Below are 26,759 nucleotides of genomic sequence, written 5' to 3'. Positions count from 1 at the left end.
TCCGTACCTCGTTTTCCGCCATTTTCTTACTTTTTGGAGGAGGGAGCCCTGGTTTTTTTTCTTTACGGATGCGCTATTGGTCCCAGTAGGCCCCCTTTCTCTGGGCTCACCCCCACAACAGTTCAGAGCACCCTGCCCTCACTACCGTGGGTAGCGGCTCTCTTCAGGTACAGTTCAATCCCTGGTGTTGGTTGAGGGCGTGGGCTCTGCGTGCTATGTCTTTTGTTACGGTGCAGGGGAGGCTTGTTATCTCCTTTTGCTTTGTGCCCCCACTTAGGTGTTGACAGTCTGCTTCTTATGCTAGTAGGGAGTTAGCGGATCGGGTGTCGACCGCTGTTGAAAGCTGGCCAGTTTCACCTGTTGCAGCTCTTTGAGTCCCGTCCCGGGGCATTCTTTAAGTCAGGAGCGGGTGGACTCCATTTGCAGGCCAATCTTCGGGTGTGCTTCCCAGTCACATTCGCTGCCTTCCCCACGCTGTGCTCTCCCTCTAAACTCGGCACCCACTGGCAGGTATGTGAGTTAGTTGTACGACCGTCTTTCTCTTGTGTCTCGCTGATGGCTGACTTTTGTAATGCCGGTCCTTGCTACTTCTTGGCAGCAAGTGTAGGCCGCTCCACCAAAGCTCCGGATGCTTTGACTTTACTAGAGGGAATACAACACGAGAGATACTTAAAAGGCGGACTATTGCTTCTGCACCTCACGCTAGTGTCAAATGTAGAAAAGGTCCAGCGCAACAAGCCCAGGCACCAGCCGTCAAGTGATGCCTCTGTGGTTCAGATCCTAGATAAAGCAAGGGGTGGGCGTGCGCCAGGTAATGAAGTCCAGAGAATTGATATTAGGTTTCAAAATAGTCTTTATTTCCAATTGATTATTTCTCACGGAATGGGAGCATTTACACTCAGCCAACGCGTTTCGTTCTCACATGGAGAACTTTATCAGGGCTCAATTAAGCGAGTATCCTCACAATACTGAAACATTGCTACACAGAAATTGCACTCCACTTAAGTACACTGGGTGCAGTGTAGGACGTTCATAAAGCCGAGTCCGGCCTCCGGTCATAGGTCTAATTAAAGGCGAGTGCCCTTACGATAAGGAAGAGTTGCTACAACAAATTGTGCTCCAGAAAAGTACAAAGGGGAGCTGTGTAGGAAGTACACAAAGCCGAGTCCGGCCTCTAATTGTAGATCTGTGATGAATGAAGAGAATTTGGATGATTGAATGGTCGGTGCTCCAGGCAATAGCACTGGATGCAATCGGGAATTCCCAGGGCCAAATAAGGCCTCTCAAATGCTGTAATACAGTCAGAGTTGCGGCAACTCTGATACTTAATTGAGCCCTGATGAAGTTCTCCATGTGAGAAAGAAGCGCGTTGGCTGAGTGTAAATGCTCCCATTCCGTGAGAAATAATCAATTGGAAATAAAGACTATTTTTAAACCTAATACCAATTCTCTGGACTTCATTATCTGGCGCACGCCAACCCCTTGCTTGACTTTACTAGAGGGGTTCACTTTCAGTCTCAGCCACTGACCTCTGTGCATCTCGGTTGCCCCCTTCTCTCAACTGCTGTCTCCCGGGCTCCTTGCGCGATAGGGGTGCCGCTCAGTGCACTGTTGCGGTCGCGGTCTGCATTAGTCGCCGTATTATGCCGATTATGTTCACTCGCCCATCTTGGTTGGCCACGCCTCCAATGCCACCTGTTTTAAAACTGAAGTATGGGTTTGTTTGCAGGAAACATGAAGACCAGTACTCGAAGACAGTTTGTTGTAGATCACACTTTAAAAGTGTTTTACTTCCAAGCATTCAGTTATCCTTAGAAGAACTCTTGATCTCAATCTCCCTGCAACTTAGAATAAATCTTCATTTCTATTACAGGTGATCTATTTAGATACCCAGGAGTCCTTTCCTTTTTAGGTGCACATCCTGACCAGAGCTCATCCTTTCAATTAAGACAACAAACGCCTTTCATTTGAAAGAGAATCATGTTTAGGCCCAAATTTGCTGGCATTTTGATATATGTCGGGTTATTTCAAATAATGTGTTTTTTTTTAACTACTTGAGTACCCACTCCTTCGTCAATATTGTCAAAGTCTGTAGTCATGAGGTCTGCTAATGATTAGAAAGATTCTTCCTAAAATCACTTTCCTGGAAAGTTGAGCTTTGTATCCTACCCCTCCTGGCACATCCCTTCTTGCCAAACCTTTGAAGAGAAGGCTGGCCTTCGCATCTCTTTGTGTTTGGTTTATCTGAGCAATAGACTGTTTTTCCCTCCAGTGGATGGACCATTTGAGGTTTGTGGATGGTGGTACTAATAGAGAAAGGGGCTCCTCATCGATAAGATGAAGATTATCCCCAAAAAATGCTAAGCACTCTTCCATTGTAATAACATGCTTTAAGACATATTTATTTTTATTATCAAACTGAAATGCAGCTAAAATGTAACATTTGTGCAAACAGATACAGCTGAAAAAATAGGACTTGTTACTATAGTTTTATTTTACGGCACACATCAGAAATCACACATAGTTTTAAAGGAGATTAAAAAAGGAAAAAGAAACAGAAAATAAATTCTACTGCTTTTAACCACGCATCTCAACAACACAACTTTGGAGATAGAGAACAAAACACGTTTCAAAATATTAGATGTAAACATGTTTATTAACTTATAAAGAGTACTACTATGTACAGTACTTTGCTTGAAGAGAATGAATATTGCAAAAACAAAGTAGTTTTCAAACGTCCTCAATTCATTCCAAGCGCATCCCATCCCACTGCCAGCAATGGGACACCGGTCAAAGGTCTTTGGCATCAATGAGCTCCAGAGCAAGTGTTTAGGAGTACCTGCACTCTAGTGGTTAGATAACTGCAGGAGGATGACTAGGGCGATGTTTCTAATTCCTCCTGTTAGCCATTCCTGTAGGTGATATTGTCAAAAAACATATAGCAGTAATGAGGTTAGCTTCAAATCTAAAAAAAACCAAAAAAACAGAACCATGACAAATCACTGGCATGACGGACTTGATACAATGATACAGGTCTCAAATTTCAAACTAAAGTTACGTAGGTACTTCATAAAGAGCAATCAGCAAGCAGAGAATCCGCCAAATTAATGGCATATTAAAATGACCATAGTTCATGTTTTTTTACTCCTGTTGTAAGTTAATGTTTAAGAGTTTAATCAATAAATCCTTTCTTCAACAAATATGGACTTCAAGGTATGTGAAGTCAATATAGCAGTATTTCCTTGCACTCCCCCAATCATTAGCTTCTCCGCGAACAACCCTTATGTGGACACCAAATATCCAGCCAACGTAATATATCGTATGTGCCAGTGTTAATTGCATAACATAAGTAAATATAAACTATCAAATTTGAATTGACGGAATTCCAGTGTTCCTCAAATTTCTTGGCAGAATTATACCAAATAGATGGCATGAAACTATATCTACTAAACAAAGAAAAATCTGTGAAAAATATAGGAGTAGGTGCAATATTTACCATGTTCCCTCGTACCTTTCTTTTTGCAATCAGATTTTACATCACAACCAATTGTATAATTCCTGTCAACATTTGGTAAGTTTATCTTATTATGCAATAATGCTGAAAATTGCATTAGCCTCCTGTGTAACTCTCACTTCTCTAAGAGCACACATTCAGGAAGTGTCGAACAACAGTCAAAACGTTTATAAATCTTCTTTAGCACGTTGAGAGATATGTTCTTGAAAGGTGTCCTGATCAGCTGGCGCTGCTAACCACTCGAAGTAAACTTTGACTGGATCAATATTCCAGTGTTTGTGGAATGATATAGGGACTTGGTGAGAAAGGTATTCCTTTGGGTAGTCTGTAGGACGTGCCTAAAGAATGAAAAAAAAAAACAGATCACAAAAGATTGTCAATGACACAGTTTTTAAAGCTAAAGTCAACATTTCCAACTGTGAACTATTTTTAAATATTCATTTGATATGAACAGGCTATCGGACTTTAACAAACAAGTTATTTCATGAGTACATCAAATACAACAAAAATCCAATTTTGCAGGCAAAAACTAAACGGTATGATTGTGTAATTTTTCCTGTTAGCATTTTCTTTTGGTACCTAGCATTACCCCAAACGCCTTCCTACCACAAACTCCAGTTATGTCAGGATCTTTTTGACATCTAAAGTATGATCTGTGAGTTTAGGTGACAGATACAGATTCATAGAATCAGGGATTGCGGACATTTGTGCTCGAAAAAGGAATTTCTGACCACAGAAAATCCTGAAGTAGGGCATATTTTTCAGTCATCATTTTAGCATTAAAAGTTAAAGGAACACAGAAAGTTGTAACTTTGTGGGCATTCACCAAAATTCCAATGGTTATTCGTAATATGCACAACTAAACTTGTATCAGAAATGCTGGGAAATTTGAAATGATATTATCCCATAGAACCTCAAATTTTCAGATGATGTAGGGGAAATAATGTCTACACATTGAAAAACATGTTTCATGTGGAGAGAAAAAAACAAAATAAAAGTTATGGTAAACATAAGCCATAATCCTAACTGTAAAGGGCCAGATTTAATTAGTGTATGTACAATTGCATTTACATTTTTCAAAACAGTTAGAGGTAAGCGCATTGGAATTTTTTGTTAACCCTCAAAACCCAAGTTGCCGTGTGAAAATCGTAGGTGTAAAACTTCAACTGATGTCCACAAATGTTAACGTTGTGCACATTCTCAATGTACGGATGGAGAGCTATCAGACAACAAAACCTTTGTGATGCAAGAGTGATTGCAACGTTATTATGTTGTGCCAATCTCCAAAGTTTTGTTTGTGTTGGTGTGTGTGTGTACGTAGTGTTTGCAATAGTTTGCGTGTTTTATTAACTAAGAAAAATGTGTAACAACTTTTATAATGTGCTACAATTAGAAATTAGAAATAAAATGCAATTTAATAAAATGAACAAATGTATGACCATGTTTTGGGAACAGAAATAAGCAGGATGTAATTAGGAAGTCTCTAGCCCTAACAACAAGGTATAGTGGCAGGATTTTAAGAACGTGTGCAGCAGCATAAGCTTTTGCAAGTGGTGTGAAATCAAAAGTGTTTGTTTTGTAGACTATGTAATTTTCATTTATTTCAAGAGTTTTTACGGATGTGCAGGGAGTGCAATATGAGCCTGTAGCTTTAGTAGCCGTGCTATAAGAATGAAATCAAATAACGGTGACATACTGAGATGTCTTGAAAGAGGGAACATCTTGAATTGCTCAGAATAAAACAAGTTAAGGATAAATCAAGACTTGTACTATCTTTAAAGGTTTATTAAGAAAACTGTTTTTGTATGTGACACTTGATTTCCTGTCCACGTCAAAGGGCGCTAAGATGCCATTCAATTAAACCATCTTTGGTATGACGGCTTATAGATAGTAGTTAGTCGAGATACGTTGATTCTAAAACTGAATCAAGGAAGGCTGTGGGATCAAAATCACGTTGATGCTGGGATAACAGATGAACTTTACTTCGCCCCAATTTCCCCTATAATTTGTGTGTCTTAGTAAAACTGGCATCTAAGCTGCCTTTATTTACTGGGGTGTACTGCTATGTCTTCAGATGTCAACCCCAAAGACAAGTACAGTCTTAAATCGGGGCCACATGCCTCTTTAATGATATTGGCTCAAGTATAGAAACATTGTTGCTAAATTAAATAATTGATCACCCATTCCTGTGGAGCATATCCAATTCCATATTTTGCACTCCTGTAACATACTTAATAAGGCTGGAGTCTCCGAGAAATACATTTCACTCCTAGAGTATCATGGCCAGCCATCCAAGAGGAACCAAGAAATTCTGCCTACATCTATGCTAGAGGAAATAGTGGCTGTGATGTTTGGGAGGATAACTACCACTTTTAGAAGGAGAGCCAAGAAAAGGGACTATATAACAAGCAGTTCAATTCTGACTTTTATGTGCAGTTATGGCATTTCCCCACCAACTGGACTATTGCAGTGGCTAAGAAATATCTACTCTGTCAGATCTACGATTGATCATAAATATTGTAAAGTTAAGAATGTACTTATCTTGTTTTCAGCCTGTTCTGGTTAGCCGGATTGGTGGATGAGAGCACGAGCCCTGCCATCCTTACAAACTCAAAAGCTAGGACTAATTGCTATTCTGAAATGTACTTTGTCTAATTTAAAATCCCTTCAGTTGGAGAAAATGCCATGCCCCAGCACAGATACAGGAATTCTACAATAACTGAAGCCATCAGTAAAGTTGTAGCATGGGCTTCACGGGTTCACTGAGATCCAGCATGAAAAATACGGTGTGACTTATGAGGCAGTTTAGTCCAATAACTCACTCAGCAAGTTAAATATAGAAGTAAACCCACCAATATTGCAGACATGTCTCCCCATTGTTAGCCATTTTGTAGATATTTTTCTACCACAAGATGGGGCAATGCAAGAATTTAAGATGCTAGTCACAAATGAAAATGTTAAATCTATAAATCCAAGAATCACAATTAATATTTAGGTAGCACTGCTGACAGAATTTGAGTTAAGGAAACAAATTCTACCTGGGCTTGGTACCTGATCCAGACTGCTAACATTCGGATGGGTTGAAGTCCATCTGTTCTACTTTACACTGTACAATATTGAGTTTGTTTTTTCACTGTGCCTTATCTGGTCCCAAACATTGTGCAGAGTTCTTCATAGCAGCGAGGTCCACACGGATGAATGGACGACTCTGTGCGAGGACTGTTGTGGTTAGATTTAGATTCCGTATATAGGTTTCCCGATTTATGCCCTTATATAGGTACAATTCATATTACCCTTATTTAGGCATAGAAAATTCAGCCCTTATTTAGGCATTGTCTATGCTAACCAAATACAGACATGGTCTCCTACATCCGTCAATCGACGTCACAACGAGTTCTTGGAAAACCAGACTCTTAAGCCTTCAGGAATTTCCCTTGCTTGGATATTGATTTCTCCAAGAACTCATTTATTATGCATGAACATCTATTCCTTAGGGGTTCATTCATGATGTTCCAATGCCCGACTTTTAAGTCAATACAGGCATTCCTAAACACCTTCAAGGTATAAATATACCTGCACTTGCCCAGGCAAACGACGGTTCCGGTACGGTCCAGTTCGACTGCCTACTTGCGGTTCGACGCGGCAAGTTCGGAAGGAGATCGAGTTCCCGCCTGATGCACTGACCGGACGCTGTCTCCTCCTCGCAGAGAATCCAGCTCCAGTGTTTCTGATTCCCCTTGCGGGGTGTTAGATATCGAGTCCTGGAAAGAGATTCCAACCTCACACATTCTAAGGTATGGAGCAGACTAGAACTTAGAGAAACTTTTGGCAACTCTTGGCAAAACTAAAACTATAGCTAAACTAGACTATAGACAAACAGCACCTACTTCTTACCTCATACTACACTTAGGTTAGGTACACTGGGGTAGAACTATTTAGAAGCATCAGATGAGTATTCACATTTTAGCCTGTGTTATTTATGTAGGTATTTTATGAATATATGTCATAGCTACAAACCATGCAATTGCAGTATTATTTTAAAATGCTGCTAACCCTGTACGTATTATACTTCGCATCCTGTCTCACGATTGTAGCAGTTCATATCTCTTGCATGAGAAATAAGACTGTTCAATAAACCCTTTTTATTGAAACGCCTGTCTATCTATTTCTGTGTAACTCTGTAGAAACGAAGCATGCACGATTGACTGAGTGAAACTGTTATCTATTGTTTCCACGGTACTGAGATTGTTCTGACTCTAAGGGAAACAAAGTTGCCATGTTTATGCTGTTGTCAGAAACAAATCCCTTCTTGTATATTCGAGAAGTTTCTAGTGACGTCTGAGTTAGATGGCACACACAAGTAATTAAGTTTAATGTGCTCGATATGTCAAAACTATAGTGTATATTATTCCAATGCGCAGAGCCTATCAGGGATATAGGAACATGGCACCCAACGGTTTGGTAAGGCACTAATTTAACGCTAGATACTGAAGTAACTCAGTCGTGCTTTTATCAGAGACCCCTACTCATAATACTCCATAAGACGTCTGGAGTGGGTAGGGACAATATCCCCCATAGCTGAGTAGAACAAAAATCCTATGTCTTAGCTGTTTGGTTTGTTCAACGTTGAAGGATACAGTGTTCCAAAATAGTGTGCACCTTATCTTTGTTCCCTTGAAACTTGCTCTGAAACTTTCAATAAACAATGACCGAAAACGGCACAAACAATGATACTGGTGGAGCTGTATCCGATGAAGTCGCAGCTGCTTTTGATTATACAGGTTTTGTTGAAACGGATGAAAATGCGAAAATCATCGCTCCAAATTTAAGGAGAGCTATCACTCTAAAACTTATAAAACATGGCCGAACACCAAGAGGTGGTAGAGCAGTTTCTGTGATAGAGGCACATGAATCTCATCAGACTGAGGTATTCTATTCATGGATAGTATTCCCAGAATCAAATCCAGTAACTAAAATGTTTCACTTCTACAAAGAAGATGAACCACCTGAGGAATATATTCCTTTCGAGGATATTGAAATTCCACTCACATACCAGGAGCATGATCTCTGGTTTAAAGGCGCCCTAAAACATTACAATCACATTACCAGGCCCAGTCCACTAGGTAGACCAGGAGCAACATGGCCGATTTTAGCCGGCTACACACCTTATCCTGACATTGAAGAAATGACAGATGTAGAATTACTTGCCCAACTCAAAGAGTTGATCAAAATTTATAGACAATTGGTTCAATATGTCATGAGGGCTTTCACAGTCCAACCAACAATAGCAATTCCAAGACACACCTCTCACCAGGGGAATGCGCTAAAAATCACTCCACAGACTTTACACGCAGTTGTGGGTAAAATGCCCACAAAACGTGAACAAATTCCATTTTGGATAGCTCAAAAAATTACTCAAATCGAAGCAGTATTTCCTAATACTAGCCCTTATGAGAAACACAGAATTCTAACAATCTGTTAACCAATGGGGATCACACCACATCTGGAAGACTGCACCACTTGGGGCACAGTCTTTGCTGCAATCTACACAAAAACACATGGTGTTCCGTCTATGGTGGTAATATCTGATGTCCTGAAACAAATTCAAAATGAATACGGGGCAGAGCCTGCTCTGAATTTAGGTATGAAATTACTGAAACATTTCGACCAGGTCTCAACAATAATATTATCTAATATTAAAGGAGAAGCAGCATCAGTGGCAATCCACCAGAAATTAAGGGAATTTGATGTAACAGAACAACCACAAGAACTAGCCAGAATAATTGAAAAATCCTATGAAGAATTAGGCCGAGACAGTTTGGGAGGGAAACCAGTTAAACCACAACTGTCTGAAGGTCCTGAAAAGGTCTTTACAAAAAACAATCCTACCTCTTATAAAAAGAAGTGGGAAAATAACAAACAACATTCAAAAGAAAAGATTCTCAATCCCGAGGTAGGTCTCCTCAAAAGGAGCCCTCTGAAAGGAGGTATAACCTTAGGAATAGGGATAATTTGAGAAAACCTGACAGGCATCAAGATTCTGATACACGTTCCTCTGGTACCTTTCAGATATCATCACAGACATCCGAAAGAAGAGGACGGTCAGAGAACAAAGAAGAATGTGTGAAGTCCAAAGACGATCAACACGTTCAGAAAAACAAACCAAAACCTCAATTCTCCAAAAAGAAAGTAGCAGGTCTGAAAATCAGACATGCCGAGGAATCTGAGAACACAACTCAAGAACGGAGAATGGGCTCAGACAATGTTGGACAGCCCAGCTTCAGTTACAGTAGCTCGCCAGAACCTGAAGGGGCTTCTGGAGACAGTGGACTTGAATGAGGACATTCAAGTTGAAACTGCAGATACCAGGGTTAGTTCTCCACATAGGTGATATGAAATAACACTCCGGATGGAGGGAGACATACCAAGAAAAGTGAAAGCACTCTTTTGGGAGCGACTTTCAAAGGGTTATGATATACTTCTAGCAGAACAAGACTGGCCACCAGAATTTGTCAGGGAGTGCCCACATGGCAAAGATATCATTATGCCAGCCTTCTTCAACGATGTTCCAGTTAACTTAAAATATACTTATGCCAGGAAATGGGCAGTGGCCCAGGCCCCAGCATTATATAGGAATCATGTAGGATGGGATGAGGACTCACCTCACCACAGAATCCAGTTAAAAAATCAACCAACTGCACAAAGGCAGTACCTGGTTAAGAAAGAAGCTAAAAAACAAGTCAGGGAGACCTTAGATCAACTTGAATACCAAGGGGTGATTGAAACATGCACCTCATCAATGAACAATCCTTTGTTTCCTGTTTCCAAACCAGACAATACATATCGTCTAGTTATGGATTACAGACACCTAAACTCATGTTGTAAAACATTTGCAGTGCAAAATGCACACAGTACAGCATTAATGAATAACATTGTACGTAAAAAGTACAAAACCACATTAGAAATTTCAAATGGTTTCTTTTGTCAAAATATTGCACCTGAAAGTAGATATTTGACTGCTTTCTCAATAATGGAGACCCAGGTCAATTTTGTCGACTCCCACAGGGGTTCCAAAACAGCCCAGGGTTATTATCAGCAAGGGTAACAGAGTTACTACCAATTTATGATGACGAGGCATTGTCATATGTCGATGATATATATCTGACAGACGATGACCTGGAAAGACACTTGAACAGGGTGAACACCATTATATTCGGCTTTCCCTCTGAGGGTTACAAATTCAACTTTAAAAAGCCCAGAATTGCCCATCTCAACGTCCTTTTTCTAGGATATGAACTTTCAAGTGAAGGCAAAAGCCTGGCAGACAACTTTTTAGAAAAGTGTGCGCTGCTCCAACCTCCTAAAACGCTGAAAAACTTAGTTTATTCTAGGTTGCCTAAATTTTGGAAGAACATACATTTTAAACTACGCAGAAATGGTTAAACCTCTCTACGAATTAATCAAACCTGATTTCAAAGCCACAACTTGGACACAAGAACACACAGAAAATCTGCGTTCACTTCAAACAGACATGTTAGCAAATAAACACTTGCAAACACGCGTAAATGTACGCAACTTAGTGAATCATTCCGGGTCAATGCGGATTCACCTACTTAACTATTAACGAAGTTGAAAAAGTACCAATTGCATACAAATCACACTTGTATACACAAGCAGAAATGAAATTCACGACTACAGAAAAGATTCTGACAGCAGTTCAAACCGCTGTAGCAAAAGAAAGAGCCCTAGCACAGGGGAAACGCATTATGGTCGTGACTCCTGTACCAGCCTTAGAGGCAGTTACTAAAGCTAGCATTCCGAATGCAAAAGCTTTACATCCAAGATGGATACAGTGGGTTAATTCTCTTGCTGCACTTGATGTTGAATATGTTTTTGATCCTTATTTAAAAACACAAGCATTCCTGCAATACGAACACGAATGTCCTCTGCCTACTGAAATTCTCCCTCTTGATCAGTACGAATTTATAATTTATACTGATGGATCTGCACAACCCGCTACGGGGAGTAAACAAGCTTACAGTGCAGCATGCACGATCGTTTAAGGTTGTATGCGCGATGGTAAATTCAGACCAATGGTCACAAAAACGCAATCTCTTGGAGATTGTACAGCTCAGCGAGCTCAACTACAAGCATTCAAGATGGCACTTGAAAACACGGATCACGAATTCCCCACACTCATAGTGTGCGATTCTTTTTACTGTATTCAATCATACAATGAATATTTACAGAATTGGCTTCAAAATGGTTTCAAAGATGCAAAAGGTGGCACAATCAAGCATAAAACACTTTGGGACCTACTTTGTTAATGTATTTAAGCTCCCTCGAGCGATTTGGGCTGACGAGCCTTGGTTCCGCACCTGCGCGCCGGTAGAGGTATTTTACCTTTAATATTTTGGCAGTCTACTTGGCACCCCACATACCTACCTGCTCCCTGCTGACGAGAGGCAATTACCTCGAAACATGTGTCCAGGGATGGCATTATAGTGACACACTCGTGGCATAGGCGTACTCACTGTTGCTACTACATTATCCAGAGTTCTATGGGGCTATTTGCGGGTATGACGAGCAGTGTGCGACCTACTTTGTTAATGTATTTAAGCTCCCTCGAGCGATTTGGGCTGACGAGCCTTGGTTCCGCACCTGCGCGCCGGTAGAGGTATTTTACCTTTAATATTTTGGCAGTCTACTTGGCACCCCACATACCTACCTGCTCCCTGCTGACGAGAGGCAATTACCTCGAAACACGTGTCCAGGGATGGCATTATAGTGACACACTCGTGGCATAGGCGTACTCACCGTTGCTACTACATTATCCAGAGTTCTATGGGGCTATTTGCGGGTATGACGAGCAGTGTGCGACCTACTTTGTTAATGTATTTAAGCTTCCTCGAGCGATTTGGGCTGACGAGCCTTGGTTCCGCACCTGCGCGCCGGTAGAGGTATTTTACCTTTAATATTTTGGCAGTCTACTTGGCACCCCACATACCTACCTACTCCCTGCTGACGAGAGGCAATTACTTCGAAACACGTGTCCAGGGATGGCATTATAGTAACACACTCGTGGCATAGGCATACTCACCGTTGCTACTACATTATCCAGAGTTCTATGGGGCTATTTGCGGGTATGACGAGCAGTGTGCGACCTACTTTGTTAATGTATTTAAGCTCCCTCGAGCGATTTGGGCTGACGAGCCTTGGTTCCGCACCTGCGCGCCGGTAGAGGTATTTTACCTTTAATATTTTGGCAGTCTACTTGGCACCCCACATACCTACCTGCTCCCTGCTGACGAGAGGTAATTATCTCGAAACACGTGTCCAGGGATGGCATTATAGTGACACACTCGTGGCATAGGCGTACTCACCGTTGCTACTACATTATCCAGAGTTCTATGGGGCTATTTGCGGGTATGACGAGCAGTGTGCGACCTACTTTGTTAATGCACTTTAGGAACAAGTAGTTCAATTGCAAAATGGACTACAAAACACTCATGTGATACACACGCTGAGTCATCAACGTGATGGAGTTCACATTGAAGAGAATTCATTGGCTGATGAAGCCGCGAAAGGGGCTGTGCAAACGGCTTCCGTAGCTGCAATCACTCGTTCAAAAACGAAAATAGACAGTGAAATAATGCTGGCTGTCAATGCTTCAAGCAAAGGCAGCGGTGCAGCGTTACCTAAAAATTTCCACTCATATATAATTGATGCAAACAATATTCCGTTTGCTCGAATCCCTGGAGTGGGGGATAGGGTAATATCAAACATGGAACATAGATTAGGACTAATCCTAGCAGCACAGGTGTTTCTGCCACAGTTTTGTTATTAAAAACAGAGATACTGGTGGCCAGGTATTAGGAAACAGACCAGGAATTATGTTTTGGACTGCGAAATATGCCAGAAGATTAAAGTCTCTATTGTGAAACGTCCTGCGCAGACGACCCTGTTAATTTCAGATAAACCATTAGCATGTGTTTACCTGAACCAATGCGGTCCCTTACAAAGGGATGGTAACTATAAATATATCATGGTCGCAGTGGATTCGTGTTCTAGGTTCCTATGGATGTGGCCTCAGCGCTCGGCTGACGCTCGAACTGTTATAAAAGATTTGCGAATCTTTATTGTAACATACGCAATTGGCACACTACATTCTGACCAGGGTCCTGCGTTTAGCTCTCGAGCTTACAAAGAAGCCGTGGCCAGTTTGGGCGTAGCATTGCGGTATTCTTCTCCATTCCATCCTGAAGGAAATTCTGTTGTGGAAAGAAAAAACCGGGACATAAAGCAGTCTATAACAGCTAGGGTATTAAGTTCCGGTGATGGGTGGGTCAAACATCTTTATGGGGTCCAGCGCACTCTTAACAACTTGCCAAGAAGTTCTCTAGGGGGTGTCACTCCATATGAAGTCCTATTTGGAACTAGAATGTTGATTCCGGACCTTGATATGCAAGGCACAGTGATGGAAAGTAAAAAGTTTGATATCAAAGATCGTTTGTCTGTTTTACAGGACTTAAATGAACTAAGAACGAAACAAAGCAACGTGCTCCTGAAGCCAACCATCACTGGGGAAAAACCGGCCAACCCAGCAAGGCCTGTCTGGATCCCGAAGCTTGGTGATCTAGTCAGAGAAAAGATCGCGGACAAGAAGTAATTTGGGCCTTCTTACAGACAACCAGTACCTGTCCTAGCAATCCACGGATCAAGAACAGTACTTTTGCCCCCCCTTGCTGGTAAAAAGGAGAAAAGATTTGTGTCCATCGACCTGATCAAACCACACTATGTGGCCGATACTAAGCAGTAGGCCAAGTGGACTCCGCCAATGTAGCAGACGCACTCCTCTAGCTACAATCCAAGATTTTCAAACTGAAAGACTCATCACCTTTGAAGATTCTGCAGTGAGAAATGAAGGACTAAGCAACAAAGCTATGGAACTCGTCCCTCTTGTAACCAAAATAACAGTTTGTCCTGATACACCTGTCTACAACGACGTAACAAGTGATCCAATGGTTCCAGCGAATTCAACAAATCCTGATGCAATTCAAACCATTGACAGAACTGCCTCTGGCTATTTCATTAACTTTGATACGTTTTCTGAGGATCCCAGCGAACCTGAAACGACGCCAGCACAAAGAACTTTGAAAGAACAAGCAACAGACTTTTTTCATCTCCTGAAAAAGACTTATCTGGTTTCACCATGGATTGAACTAAGGATTGTGTTGGGAATATTCTTCTTTCTACTATGGTTAGCTCTGGTAATAACTCTGGGTACGCTGATAAGTGGAAGCTATATTCAAATGGACACAGCAAGTAAAAGAGTGAATTTACTTCTCCAGCCACACAAATCATCCCAGCGTGAAGCAAGAGACTTGTCAGCAGTGAACATCACAGCCGTTCCTATACATGATGGTATAGTTTGGGACCAAATTGAATATGACATTTTTGGCCCGTCGGAGGTTTTGAAGATTCCACACTTATTTAAAAATTTTGTTAAGTGACTTTATTACCTCTAGTACCTTTTCTGATGATTGGGACTTCAAGACTGTTAATAACATGATGTCTTATCTAGAGATGTCTACAGTATTCACAAATCATGAAAATTTAGAGGGTTCATCAGACTATGAACAAATGTATTTTTATAACCACTATGGTCATCATTTCTTGCATAAATCTGCAACACCTAGAAATGTATTTATGTATAACCAATGGGAACATTGTCCTACACCTCCAAAGGGTAGTTCGAAAACTTTTGCAATGAAATTTCCATATTTTTTAGGCTACAATTTGTCTAATCCAGAAACGTTTTACTTTAAAAATGTGAACAAGATAGGAACGAAAAATATGTTAACCAATACGAAACAGATTTATTCTGCAGCCTTTATTGCCCAACTGTCTAGACAGGGTTTCGACTTTTGGAAAGACAACACTGAGACAAAATCTGTCTTGGGTACAAAAGATTGGCAAATACAGGGGGTAGAAGCTTTGTTTAAAGCCTGTATCATCCCTAAGCAAATTATGTTTTTGAATGACACTGTCCAACAAACGTCTTGCCTTGGATTAGCCAAGATCAAAGACATGAACACACCGACCATACTTATACCTGCAAGTAATAGCACTACACGGGGGAGGTCGACGTACATAATATTTTGCATCACTACAGATCAGATCCAGAATGGAAAAAATGGTTGCTCTGGCCCACAGACACAAACAACTGTCAAGATCGATTCCTGAACAAAACACAGGGTGTCACTATCAATAGGCCACACCCACGCTATGTTCAAAGACAGCATCAAGGGGTAGTAACAACATACAGTGCAGGGAAACTTTGCCTTGATTGGCTACAGAAAGCTACACTGAAGGATGTAAAACAACACTTAACTTTACTTCAAGAAGGCGCAGACCTTAGGGAATTCTTGCTAGGACCAAGAAAACCGCATCAAAAAAGTTTCATATATGCCGGTATCTACGCTGCTTATAATGAAGCATGGAAGGTTACCCAAGCAGAGACTGCAGAACGAATACGAGAAATTGATCGTATTAATTTAGAGAAAACTCTCTCTGTAGTAGACAATGGGTTAATGACTCTGTCGTCCAGAATATATTCATTGGGCAGCATTGTGTCTTCTGTCATAGACATCATGGAACAAGACTTGGTCATGTTGCAACATGGTCAGTCTCAGCTACGTTCCATCATGCTATTGGGCTGGACGCTACAAAACGTGCGTGCAGGCTATGTGCCTTGGCGTTTAATCAACACTACGTCACTGTTTTCAGAATTCAATCTCACTGATCAGACTGGCACAAAGGGGAGCAGACTACACTGTGCTGAGCATTGAAAAACTGGAAAAATTACCATTCACAGTGGCAGAAAAAACAGCTACTAAATGGCTCATACATGGTAAAATTACTCTGCCTGTTACAACTTTCCATTTCCAATTATGGGGCATTTTTTGGTTTGAGGGATGAATAATGGTATTGTGCTGTATGGATGTTTTTAGGGTTGAGGGATGGGTACGGGTATTGCGTGATAGGGGAATTTTTAGGGGTTAGAGGTAGGAACGAGCATAGGGTGTCTAGGAGTATGGGGCATTTTTAGGTTTGAGGGGTGAATAAGAGAATTGTGTTGTATGGGTGTTGTTAGGGTTGAGGGATGGGTATGGGTCCTGCGTGATAGGGGAATTTGTAGGGGTTAGAGGTGGGAACGAGCATAGGGTGTTAAAAGTATTTTTAGGGTTTAGTGGTGGCATACGGTCATAGGGGGCATAGGTTGGTAAGGGAAATAATAAAAGAAGGTTTGGGGTCCCGCCTGTAATAAAAATAAAACGGAAATAATTTTTTTGATAAAATAAGTGGGAGGTTTGGGCAGTTTCTCCCTAAAAAATTAGAATATATATATATATATATATATATATATATATATATATATATATATATATATATATATATATATATATATATATATATATATATATATACACATACACATATATATACTTATATATATATATATATACACACAAACAGACATATAAACATTCATATGTCCCACAGCAAGCTGCACCATAACTATATATATGTGTGTGTATATATATATATTTTATTTTCACTTACCTTATCTATACTAACACTGATTTTACATTTAATATTGTGAGATGCTTTCTTTGATAGGAAGAATTACTATTGCACAGTATCAAGTTCAACACACACTGATATCCAATTACTGACATTGTGTTATGCTGCTAACATACATTACTGCTTCCCAACAACCCTACACTTCTTTTAAACACTATACACGATTGTCTCAACTTAACAGCTTACCTGATGGAAAAGTGGACTGTGTGTCACCGGAATTCCTAGACCGCTGAAGCACATCCCAAGAACCATGTCATCGGGAGCATCATTGCTGTAACACCGGCATTTACTTCCAAGCAATTTTTTAACTGCTCCTTTGCTGAACACCATTCTGCAGTTCAAGGAGAAAAAAAGCTCTCAGAAACGACTTTGTGTAAACAAAGCTAAACAAAGAATAAGAGTAGAAAACAATGGGCTGATATTATTAACATCAAACGTTAGATAGGTTTTTAAATTACACTGCTAAAACACCAGGTACTTGAAGCACTATCTATGACGTCAGATGTAGTGAAGCCCTTCATCACAAACCATAACATGTCTTCCAGTAAAGGCTTCAAATGTCTGTATGACTGGAACCCACTTTTTTCCATTCTGGTCAACTGCTTCAGTTTCCTATCTAAATTGAATGCAAAGAAGAACATTTGTGGGAGCGGCTACAATGCCGAAGAAGATGGCCGCCCAGTGGAGATTGTGTTGTTCTGATTCTTAAAGCAGATGTAGAGACTTTTTTCTATTTTTCGATGAGAGGAGGTTCTACCTGAGGTCACTGGTGTCGTGGGAATGACTGGAGCACATTCTTAATTATGGAAAAGGTATTTTTGGTGCTCAGAATTTGTTTCCTCAGCCACTGCGACCCTCTTATCTGTCAATTCAACAGCACAATCCCATTCATTTATAGAAACTGTCAAGATGGTCCATTTCCCATTATGGAATTTGACTCAAAAAGATTCACTTTAGTTTCTCCGCAGCTCCTTCTACATTTGTAAAGTTGCCACCATGGTTTTCCTAATTTGTGAATTGATTTAACCTTCTCATAAGTGGCTTTAGTTGTATCAATATATCTAGCTTCATGCTATGGAGAGCAGCTTTCCAAGGTCAAGTTCTTTTGTTGTGCTATTGAGGTCCATTTTGGGTTTTACTGTCTTGTTCAACAGGGACAGCTGAGACATTTCCAAGCCTTTCAAAATATCAAGAAACCTTAACTAACTTTTTGCATCTGTGTAAACATTGATAACTCATATTTGGTTGCTACCCTCTGGGAAGAAGCTTAACTTGCATGCAAATCCCTCATGCATTTATATAGTGCATCTATTCATTATTCTCTGGTAATTTTCTTTTATTCAAGTTCTTACATCCAACTGGCACTTTAGTAGCTTCGGAGGGGGTGGGAAGCAAAAGAATACAGCTTTCTAATATAGCCTCCTTGCCGTCTTACAATATTCTTGATCCAGTGACTGTTGAAGTAGTATGATCATGATGAAAGACAAAATTACATCTAGACATATCTTGCCTTCCCAAGCCTTTATTATCAATGAAAGCTTCAAACGCTAGTGCTGCAAACAATAGATTTAAGCAGGATCCTCCGTTTCCTGATAAGTCCACTTCCTCGATTTTGTTGGTTGTCTGGGAGGAAATTATTGCTCTTAATCCACATGTTAAGAAACCAATAAAAGGCTCCAAGCTCTAGAAGTAAAAATTAATTCTAAAAAGGGTACAAGTTGTAAATCAGATATGAGCAAAAGTGATTGAAAAAACACACTCTTTCATATAAATCTTTTAACATAACAAACTAATGTCCTTGCACATTTCACACATTGTTTGACAGGTATGGCATCATTGACAATACAGTGAACACTTCCAGACAGATTATTAAAGAAGAAGTATAATAGGTCAAAATGTCGACGTTTCGGTCTTTAGTGTGAAGACAGCTTTAAGACCATCATCAGGACGAATATTCTTGTGTGTATCGATGACCCTGAATAGAAAGAGAATTGTCTGTGTGTTCCACGACCATGCGAAATAGCAACCAAATTATAGTGGTGCTCCAAAAGATCAGGTTAAAAGTGGTAGCAACCCTAATGGTAGTAACCAGTAGCAGCTCCTGGAGGGAGTGCTGTGGGGCGGTGGAGCAGGGGAGTGGCACGGTGGGGGGGGGGGGGGGGGGGTGGAAAAGGCTTAAGGTCGAACGGAGTTCAATTAATAAATAAATACATCGAATTTCATTGCGTGTGCTGCATTGCAGCACGCGCAATGAAATTTGTTTTATTTATTTATTAACTAAACTCTGTTGGGCCTTAAGCCGGAGTTTACAACCCCCACACCCTGCTCCACCAACCCACAGCACTCCCTCCTGGAGCAGCTACTGGTAGTAACCACTTGTCACATAGTATCGTTTGTCTTTAGTGTTATGTCGGTTGAGATACAGGGCAACTCTTCCATTAGTCATAGGTTGCCAGCATCTTCATTGTCTGCACTTTGTAGGGCCGAATTAGACCGACATAACACTAAAGACAAACGATACTACGTGACAAGTGGTTACTACCATTACTACTTTGACCCTTTTTAGAATATAATCTCTTTTATAAATTTAAACCTGATTAAGTATACACCAATTGTTAAATTGTATATCTCAGTTGAATTCTGTAATTTTTTTGTGTTCTGTTTCACTGGATAATTTTCAATTTACTTTGACATTTGTTGTTAATAAGCCACTATTCAGGGCTTTAGATAATTCATTTTTTGAAATGATAAGAAAAAGAATCTTGAAAAAGAATCCCTTGAGGCATCTTTATCTGAACTTTCTAAAAGTGGCATTTTCAGAACTGTGATTTAAAATCCAACCATACCCTTAGAGAGGGTTTTAAATTACAAATCTTTAGAGACAAAACTGAATATTTCTACCTTCTCCCAGCTAAAGGTTCTTACTTATTAAATGTAATAAGGTAACGCAATGTTATCCTATGGGAGACACAGGACTTGTAGCAGTGAAAAATGTACTTAAGAGTATTTTCACTACCAGGACATGCAAATGTTAAAAGTACATTTCCAACTGGTTAAATACACAGCACTGTGACCTATGGGCTGTTTAGGACCTACCTTAGGTGTGACTTATATGTATTAAAAAGGAAGGTTTATGCCGGACAAAAGGTTTATTTTGCCAGGTGGAAATAGCAGTTTAAAACTGAACATACAGGCTGAAATGACAGGCAATTCCCCCCACAGGGCCGCTTTAACAGCTGCTTAAAGAACTAGGGCAACAAAACTGAGTCCTTGTTGTCAAGGAGATATTGGTTTAAATGCGCCACCAGTTTTTGTTTTTGCTGTCATCTTACAACGTATCATAATAAGTTGCCAACGTTTGGTGTCCGACTTCACATGACCCAGCCCCAGTTCCAATTCCATTGGCATGTGATCTGCCAGCCCCCCTTCCAGAATTACACAAGCACCTAACACCCAGGGATGTTAGGGCTGCACCACATCGAAGGCAGGTGCCGGAGTCACAGAGAGCGTTATTGAGAGCTGGCCATTTTGATTTCAGCCAGGATCCGTACCACCATAGGCTGCTTTCTCGGCATGGAATTGATTATCCCATTCAACACAGCAGAAATGGACTATGGGTTCCCTCAGTCAGATGGAATGCAATACCTGCAAATATGACACTGGATCACACACGTCTATGATAACAAATTGTCATGACCCTATACACGAAGAGCTATACCACTAGGCACAAGTTCCAAAGGAAAGCACATAGGTTACAGACACTCTCCCCACTTCACCGAGTGAGAGGTCACTCACCTCTGCCAAAGGCTGTAGTGACTCCAAGTACAGTAGTCATGGCGGCAGGAGGAGCTAGCAGTAAAATATCCTCTTGATTTACAGGCTATTTAAAGCCTTTCACAGCAAGCATCAGTGCTTGCTATTTTGATTATTTTGCAACGTTTCAATCTACTTTCCTTGGAAGTACTCGACATGCGAGGCGAGAGTAGGAGCTAGCCTCTGCATGCAGGCAGAGTTGGCGTCCTGCGCCTCCATTTGGAGCAAATACCTGGCCTGGGGGCTCTTTAATTGAGGACCGATAAGTAAGTAATGCCCATTTCTAAAGCGCACAGCTACCTCTGCAGAGGTGTCCCGGCGCTAGCAGAGGCCTCAAGTGAGTGCTCATCTGGCAATTATGTCTGATTGAAGAGCCATGTTTTTAGTGCTTTTCTGAATTCTAATTCTGATTCCAACCAGCGAAGATGGACCGGTAAAGAGTTCCATAGTTTTGCTGTTTTTACTGCAAAAGACCTGCCCCCTTTCCAGGCTTTGCGGAATCCTGGGACCTGTAAGAGCGGCAAGTCGTTGGATCTCAAAGCACGATCCTGATGATATAGATGCAACCTCTGCCGAAGGTACCTAGGGCCCTGATCTCTCATGGCTCTAGACGCCAGGATGAGAGACTTGAACTCCACCTCTTAATTGCTGGAATCCAATGCAGCTGTCTCAGGTGAAAGAAGATATGGTGGCGGAAAGAAACCCACCTATTCAATATCGCCAAGGAATTCTGAATGTGCCGCCTTCAAGACCGAGGGCTAGGAATAGACCAGAAGGGATGCATTCGGCCCCAACGAGCAGCTAAATGTACTGGCAGTGTGCCTGCCACATACTATGTACCTGTCTGTCCGTGACTTTATGGTTTTAGTAGAAAGCATTTGAGATATCCGTGGTCTATGTTTATTTCAATATATTCATGAATATTTTTAACATTTCGTAGTGTTTTGAACAGCGCTTCAGTGATATTGGAATGCCAAGGATTACTCCGTATTGTTCTTGCACATATGCAATGAGAAGGACCTTTGCTATTTAGTACTTTGATACAGAAGTGCTCAGGATTTACTCCTCACTGTGTCTGCCTTTCAGTGTTCAAGCCTTCACTGTGCATATGAGGGACATTTTAATGTTGAACGCTTATAAATGTAATCTGTGAGTAGCCAGCAGAACACTTAGTTAATGTGCTCTACTATCTATCACTACAGGTTTTGCATGTAACTATGGGCTTCTTGCAGACACGTCCATCACACAGACCCCTGACGAACCAGCAAGGGTGATTGCAGCGAGGCGCAGAGGGATCCAGTCATTTTATCCACTCCCTCATTCCCTTGGGTGTGCATCTTGGAAAGTTCACAATTCTTGTTCTCTGACCGAATACCAAGGGGAGTGTTCGGACTCTCTTCGCACCATTGTCTCTGCCAGCAAGTCAAAGCAAGGTTAGTGTATCTAGCAATTTCCTTGTAACCTGCTTAGACAGATTGTGACACAAATGCATCTGACCTCTCACAGCTTTTTGAAACATTTCTTTTTCGAAAAGACACAGACAAAGCATAACATTGGAAGTATATTCATTACCAGCACACCCGTCTCCAAAAGAGAATAACCCGACCTAGAGAAGATCAGAGGCCGAATTGGGATGCACACTAACGTCCATAGAATGAAGAAAGTGTACTATCGCTCATGACACACAGCACATAATATCTCTAGTAGGGGGACTGCGACGAAGAAAGTAACATTCTGGAGTTTAGCTCTGGCTCAAATTCAGAAATGGTGCCCAGAGAGGTGTAGTAGTGTGTTATATCCTGAGTATTACATTCAATTGTAATCAGCCTAGGTCCTCCTAGCTGCTCAGCCAGAGTGAGAGATGGTAGCGGAATGTTGGTGTGACTGTGATGCGTGTAATGCCTGGGTGCCTGTGTGGATGAGTGGTGACAGTGGGAGATGGGCTGAGCAGCTAGGCAGGCTGCTCCTGGTAGGGCTGGTGTAGGAGCTGGTACATGGCTGGTCCTTGATTGATACCACTTGACTTGGAACTACTAAAGAAAACTTGAAAACTTACAACATGGCTACCAGTGTCTTCATGTAAAGAGCACAACATAGTGTTAGCAGGGGTGTGTAGAACCTGGGATGCTTCGCCACTTGTAGAATTGCCGCAAACTGACCTGCTAGTGGGAGACGTTGTTAGATGACATGAACTCCACCATCGACTCGCATATTCCTATTTTTCCAGCACATGTCTTACTAGGTCTACCTAATCTACTGACATTTCCTTTAAAGTCTACAAACGTTGGCCAAGCAGTTGTAGCACTTCATGCGGTACACCAAGCCATTCTTTCCCATTGGGGGTCAGATCACTCACCACAGCATACTCTCTGACCGCATAAACGTTGGCATTTGAGGGCAATGGAAAAGCAAACACTCTCTCTGGAGAACCAAACAGACGCTTTCCAAATGATGTGAGGCCCCATAAATCAGCCGAGTTGAGTGAGCTAGCCTGCCCCAAATACCTCGAATTACTGCACATAACGCGCACTGCCTACAAACCCTGGGACACACATCTTGAGCTGTAGATATTTCACGACTGGGGGGTTTATTGGCATTGACAAGTATGATGTTCAAAACTATGAGTGTGAGAGGGTGGGGGATTTCCTCTCCAAATCGGTTTATTTTCTTGTCTCGTTCTGCATGATTCAATACCAGCTGTAAGCGGTGGATTTGAACATTGTTTTAAAACTCAATAAACGGAATGAATCCTGAAATAACGGTACGCTCATAACAGTAAATGTCACTGGGTGCCATCAAAACAAGCCTTTTATCCTGAAATTCTTTGTAGACACGAAATGCAAAGTTGCAGATGCTTTCGCAGCGTTTTCCCAGGATGGGCTGTCTTACAAAGGAGCGATTTTCCTCTTTGGTGTTACTTTTCTCTCCAGAACCACAAGTGCCGCAGGTGGGCAGGAGTTTTGGGAGGCAGCGGGTGATACGAATTTTGCTGCATTTTTTCCTGCCCAGTCCTTTACACTGTGGACCTACAGTATAGCGCCCTGTAGAGGTGGCATCCTAGTCCACTGCGCCACTACAGACTGTAGTAAGGTATATCACAAAGTAATCCAAGAAGAGTCATGTAGATTAAAAGGAATGAAGTTTTATTCAGGAACAAGACCCACGACTGATCGCAGTAACATCCAACAGGAATCTGACTATTCAGTTTACATTCCAGAACCAAGTGATGTCAACCACAATTGAAATGTGCACAGATTCTTAAAGACACATTTCTGCATTACTTATATATTGTCATGTACTACAATACTACACAGACCTACAGCCATCTTGCTAATGTGAAGAGGCATAATGGTCAAGATTTCACTTGGCTACACATCGCTGGATGTTTGACTTTCTAGGCTGCTTTTTGGAGTATTAATCCGTGGGCGCAAACATGTTTCTGTTCCTAATTGTTTTTCTCTCCCATGGGATATAGAGTGTGGAGAGTTGTTGGTATTTCACAAACACCTGCTATCATTGCTTTCAGTATTGTGAACTGCTGCTAGGTAACGGTTTCCATGTCTGCCAATATCTGCCGTAATAAGATAAGCACACCGGGAGGCACGAAGGGCGTTAATCAGGCTTTATATAGAGCGACCCTTGGTAGCAGATGCCACCTCCACCCCACCCTGCAACTCCCCCACAGGTGGAATTCATACACAAACGTATTTAAAATGAATGCCAAAGTCATACAAATTTACCTGAGCCCAATCCTACACTGACTCCCTCTTCACACAACAGAAACAATGTAATAATACTGTTGTACTACTCCAGCAAAAATAGAAAACAATGTAACAATACAGCTGCACTACCCACCACAAAGTCATCAAGTTTCTTATGGGGCACAACCTTGCAACCATATTTTGTCACAATAGGCTCCGGTTCTCCTCCTTGCCTTCTTCCATTAATATTCGCCTCATGATCACCACCAATATCAAGGCCAGTATCCAGCCCAGAAGGTTCAGGGCACAATGAAAGACTATCAGAACAAAACCCATCTGTCATGTCTGAGCATCCACCAGTTACCATGGGGAAAAGGTAATAGGGGTTCTAGAGCGCTGGGGAAAGTTATAGTTAGACCGGAACCACAGGCTGAGTGAGGCGTGCCGACTTGCCCTAATAAAGTATATGTTGAACCCTGCCAGTCTACGTGGTACCCCAGTACGGTGGCGACCACACTTTCCTAGCGCACTCCATATGAGCCTTCCTACAGACTAGGAGGAGCTTTATAGGACTGCTAATTTTCTTTTTTCTCCACTGCAGAACACAGTGATGTGTAGTTGCCACTTGAGACTGAAAGGAGGATTTTGATTTGGTTACTTAAATTTTGGGACTTTTTGTGCCATTGCTCGGTGCATGGTGCACATATTTAGGGCACGAGTTCAGTGCAGCTGGTATCTCTCCAAACAAATAATTTTTTTAATCATTCAGGGATGCCCCCGATGCCACTTGCAAGGAAGAAGTGAGTTCCTTTTAAGGTATGTCAGAGTTTTACTTCAACTTTGTAAGATAGTTTGCTGAAAAAACTTGTGGTATAAGACAACTGTTGAAGTACTGCCAAGAATTCATATGCAATGAATTTTACAGAGAGAATGATGTGTCTACTGCTGTTCCTTTACAGGGTTTTGACCTCACTGCTCTCAATCTACTGACCACCGACAACAACGGAAAGGGGTTGGGCGCAGTTTTATCATAAGAGAAATTTAGACAGTATCTGTGGGGTTCTAAATTTATGCTCTGACCAGAACATAAATCCATTTCAAGGTTTTGACACTTCGGGGGGTTCTTAAAGCAACACTCCTCATACCCAGGATGTCATTAAAACTCTTGGACTACAATTATGATGGTGAGTACTTGCTTGGCAAGAAAAATGAAGCAGCGGATTACTTAAGCAGATCACTAATAGCTTTAAAGGAATACACACTGAGTGGTAAGATTACAGAGTAGCATTGATAGACAATAGGATAAATTGTGCCTTTGTTTTTGAAGATTAGATTACCAGTTTAGGATGTGACTATTTTTTGATTGTGCCATTGTTTTTGAAGATTAGATTACCAGTTATGGATCTGAGAAAATCCATGGGATGCAATAGCAATTGAAATCCTTGGCCCTATTTTAGATTCCAAGACAATACCTAAGCACATACCTTTAGGCATGTTTTCAAAGTGGGCACAAGTAGATATTCTGACTTGCAGGTTCACATATTCCTTCCATAAAGAAGAAATATTCTTCCTGGATGTTGTTATCTCAAAGACAGAAGGGCGATTTTCCACTAAAACCTACTGTAAGCCCAAATCTAAAAACAACCTGTTGGCTTTCTCCAGCTTCCACCTGAGACCCTTGCGGGAAAATCTCCGTTATGAACAATATCTACGGAAAAGGAGTAACTGTAGTAAGGTGGAGGATTACCGCTCTCAGTCTGCTGAACTCACGAATAAACTCAGGAAGCGGGGTTACCCCGAGACGATCTTAAAAAGGAGCTGCAAAAGGGCCAGAAATCAACCTAGAGAGGCACTCTTTGAGGACATCACCAAGCATACTGAAGATGTTCCACTTACTTGTGTAACCACTTACAATGTTGCATCTAACGCCATCACTAAATCCATAAAGAAACACTGGTGTATTTTTGAAAGCAACAACCGAAGGTGGGAAAAAACGTTATTTTCTTTCAAAAAGGCTAGAATTATGAGGGACACTTTAGTACATACGTGCCCTAAAAAAAAAAACAATGACGAGGATCCCTCGG

The 26,759-nt window shown here is 41.2% G+C and overlaps 1 protein-coding gene across 1 annotated transcript in view; it reads right to left on the bottom strand.

Annotated features, from left to right (window-relative positions):
* Nucleotides 1-2,637: 2,637 nt before the first annotated feature.
* The window catches only part of B3GLCT (beta 3-glucosyltransferase), a 974,893-nt gene continuing 950,771 nt past the window's right edge, over nucleotides 2,638-26,759 (bottom strand). The window contains exons 14-15 of the mRNA XM_085621666.1: nucleotides 17,348-17,492; nucleotides 2,638-3,852 (exon numbers count right to left, since the gene is read on the bottom strand). Coding sequence (XP_085477792.1) covers nucleotides 3,682-3,852; nucleotides 17,348-17,492 — 316 coding nt within the window. The 3' untranslated portion in view covers nucleotides 2,638-3,681. The remainder of the gene's footprint in view (nucleotides 3,853-17,347; nucleotides 17,493-26,759) is intronic.

The sequence above is a fragment of the Triturus cristatus genome, chromosome 8, assembly GCF_964204655.1.
Source record: "Triturus cristatus chromosome 8, aTriCri1.1, whole genome shotgun sequence".
Classification (NCBI taxonomy): Eukaryota; Metazoa; Chordata; class Amphibia; order Caudata; family Salamandridae; genus Triturus; species Triturus cristatus.
This window is presented reverse-complemented; position numbering and strand designations above follow the sequence as displayed.